We start from the raw sequence: 2,658 nt of genomic DNA on the forward strand, positions 1-2,658 counted from the left end.
TCTTCTCCGTTGCTGCTCTGTTTCTGCGAACTAGCAGGGCTAGTGCTAGCGCTTGCTTCTTAGCACGGGTCAGATACATATTTGCTGCTGACCAAAAGCTGGAACAACAAACAAATGACTAGACCCGGCAACCCAGCCGGCGCAGCGCAAATGCGCTGAACCCCGCGGCCAGCGCAGCGCAAATCGCTTCCTATCTGAAAGGCCCATAAGGCCTTCATGCATGGGTCGTTCGCACTAACCACTGCTCCACCCGCACACCCTGGTTTTCCACCTTACTAGATTATAAATCCAATCTCAAATTGGTTAGATTCCATTTGTCCGTAAGGGTCTACGGATAAAATGTAATCCAGCATATTTGTAATAAAAACAATCTGTGATGCGAAAGTCGCCACATAAAATCCGTTTTTTACCATCAGAAAAGTTCAACCCTCATAGCTAATGCTAACCGTCTTGCTAATTACGTTTGTGGGGATTCTTTTCTGCCATTGATGCTCCAGTTTACACAAAAGAGTGAGGAAATGGCCCAAAAAAAGCAGGAGCAGCAGCAGACAAGCGTAAGAGTACTTCTTCGTGTTACGGCTTAATGGTGGACCACTAGCCAAACAGCGTATGATTTTCACTTGGAGCCTACGTAAATAACATCATGGCAGCACATATGCAAAATGTTTGATTGCCAAACAAGAAGCCAATCCACTTTCGATAGTTGCTGATTGAAAGCGGATGGAACAGAGCTTAAATTCTTTGATTGTTTCCACGCTTAACGGCCAATAAAGCTGATTTCAATCTTTTCAAAAGTAGATATTATTCACATCCTGTAAGCTTTTTTCAAACTGCTAAAGAAATGTATTTCATAGGGTAGATCTTTGAGAGAAAAAACTTCCAGCCTTTTTTTGCAGATACACATTTGACTTTCCCTAGAATCCTCTAGAAATGTAAATTATTTATCTCTTATATGTTTTCTGTAAGTAAATAAAAAAAAGGCTTATTAAGCTGATAAGAACTTTATTTCCTTCTGAAATGATGACCAGCCCTTGTTCTGGTCTTCTAGCACAGAGACCGGCCTGGGCTGAGGAACCAGGCCGTCTTTCTGCTCCATCCAGAAGGGATGAAGCCCGGAGAGAAACTGCTGGTGAAGCTCCTCCAAACAGACGACCTGATGATGATCAAGAACAATTTGGTGGAGCCCAAGAGGAAGAGAAGGTTCCCAGGAAACAGTGCTCCACTGGACCGGCTATCAATGGGCTCCATGGAGAACAGGCAGGGGAAGAAGAAGCAGAGGTAGGAGAGACCGTTCTCTGGAGGAGAACCTCGGCTTGTCCTAAAGTTCTGTCTTTCCTTACCAGTAAGGTGGTCGAATCGCAGCGACGACGTGAAAACCCTCCTCCCATTGACCGGGTCGGAATGAGTCGTCTACCAACAACAAGAGGATAGCTTTCTCCTTTCCACAGAGAGCCCCTCTTTTCTAAAGGACTCCCTCTTCTGGACTGGTGAGGAACTGCAAGTCGGTCAATAAATGCTTAAAAAAATTTTTAAATCACAGGAACTCCTCTTTTTTCTCTCCCCAATGAGGTCACTACAGATGATTATTACAGCCAATCACCTGCTGAGCCACACCTGTGACTCTCCAACACACCTGGACATGCCAAGCCCTTTATTAAATGATGCATTCAGGTGCAGCTCAGAGAATCTGGACCAAAAAAACATGTCTTAAGGAGAAATAAAACATATTTATGCAAAACAGACTTAATCCAAGACTTTAAAATACAGAAAAGTAAGTTTCTTCCTAAATAAAGAGCATTGGAAAAGATTAATTCATTAATGTAAATAAATGCAACTTCCTGTCCTCTCGAAATAAGTTCAAACAACAAACCCGGCAGTTATTACTCTAACTTTAAATCTTCTCTTATAGTTTAGTAAAGCATAAGTAAAAAAAAAAAAATCTTATTCAAGCAAAAAGATACAAAAAAACTCTCTAAATATTGAATTAAATGCTAGAGCAAAAGATTCAATTCCAGAACAGAATGAGAGGATCAATCAATTAAACCCTTGAAATGGTTACCTATCTGAATTAATAGCTAAAAATGTGTAAATACAATAAAAAAATGTCATCCATTGATCAATCTATCCATACATCCATCCCTGCTTCCATCCATCCATTTATTATTCATGCATATGGTGGAAGTTTTGTTCAAATTATGTGTTTTATTGTTTTTCTCAAAAGCTCCTATTGGAGCACTAAAGAGAGAAACATCACATTTCTTTGTGCAAGAACCCTCTATCACCCTTATGAACAAATCTGAAATATTCTAAGATAATCTTAGTTATTTTTAATTAATTATCATTTTAAATTCACACCCATCCTCCAATATTTCGTATTGTAGGCCCACTTAATGATTTTATTTTTAAAAATTACACGAACTTCACCTGAATGCACCATATCTGGATCCCCTACTGGCTCCTGACTGGAGGTGACAGGCACCTCGACTCCAACCGCCTGACCTGACAGGAGGTTCCTGCTGTTTTGTTCGTTTTGTTGATGTTTTTGTTGTTGTTTTTTGTTTGTTTGTTTTAGCAACAATGCAGTGAGATCTTTCTACTGCAGCACTAGAAAAGTCAGAAACAAACCACTAATGAAAGTTTATCTGTTTAGCAGAAGAC

General features: G+C 40.1%; 1 protein-coding gene across 1 annotated transcript; it reads left to right on the forward strand.

Annotated features, from left to right (window-relative positions):
• Positions 1-1,048: 1,048 nt before the first annotated feature.
• ostn (osteocrin) lies at positions 1,049-1,867 on the forward strand (the record flags this gene model as incomplete). The annotated part of the gene is made up of 3 exons (XM_015405291.1): positions 1,049-1,278; positions 1,344-1,487; positions 1,570-1,867. Coding segments are annotated over 2 exons (318 nt in total), but the record flags the coding sequence as incomplete, so codon positions are not given.
• Between the last annotated feature and the right edge of the window lie 791 nt (positions 1,868-2,658).

This window comes from Cyprinodon variegatus, unplaced genomic scaffold (genome assembly GCF_000732505.1).
Source record: "Cyprinodon variegatus isolate N-32 unplaced genomic scaffold, C_variegatus-1.0 Scaffold2118, whole genome shotgun sequence".
Lineage (NCBI taxonomy): Eukaryota > Metazoa > Chordata > Actinopteri > Cyprinodontiformes > Cyprinodontidae > Cyprinodon > Cyprinodon variegatus.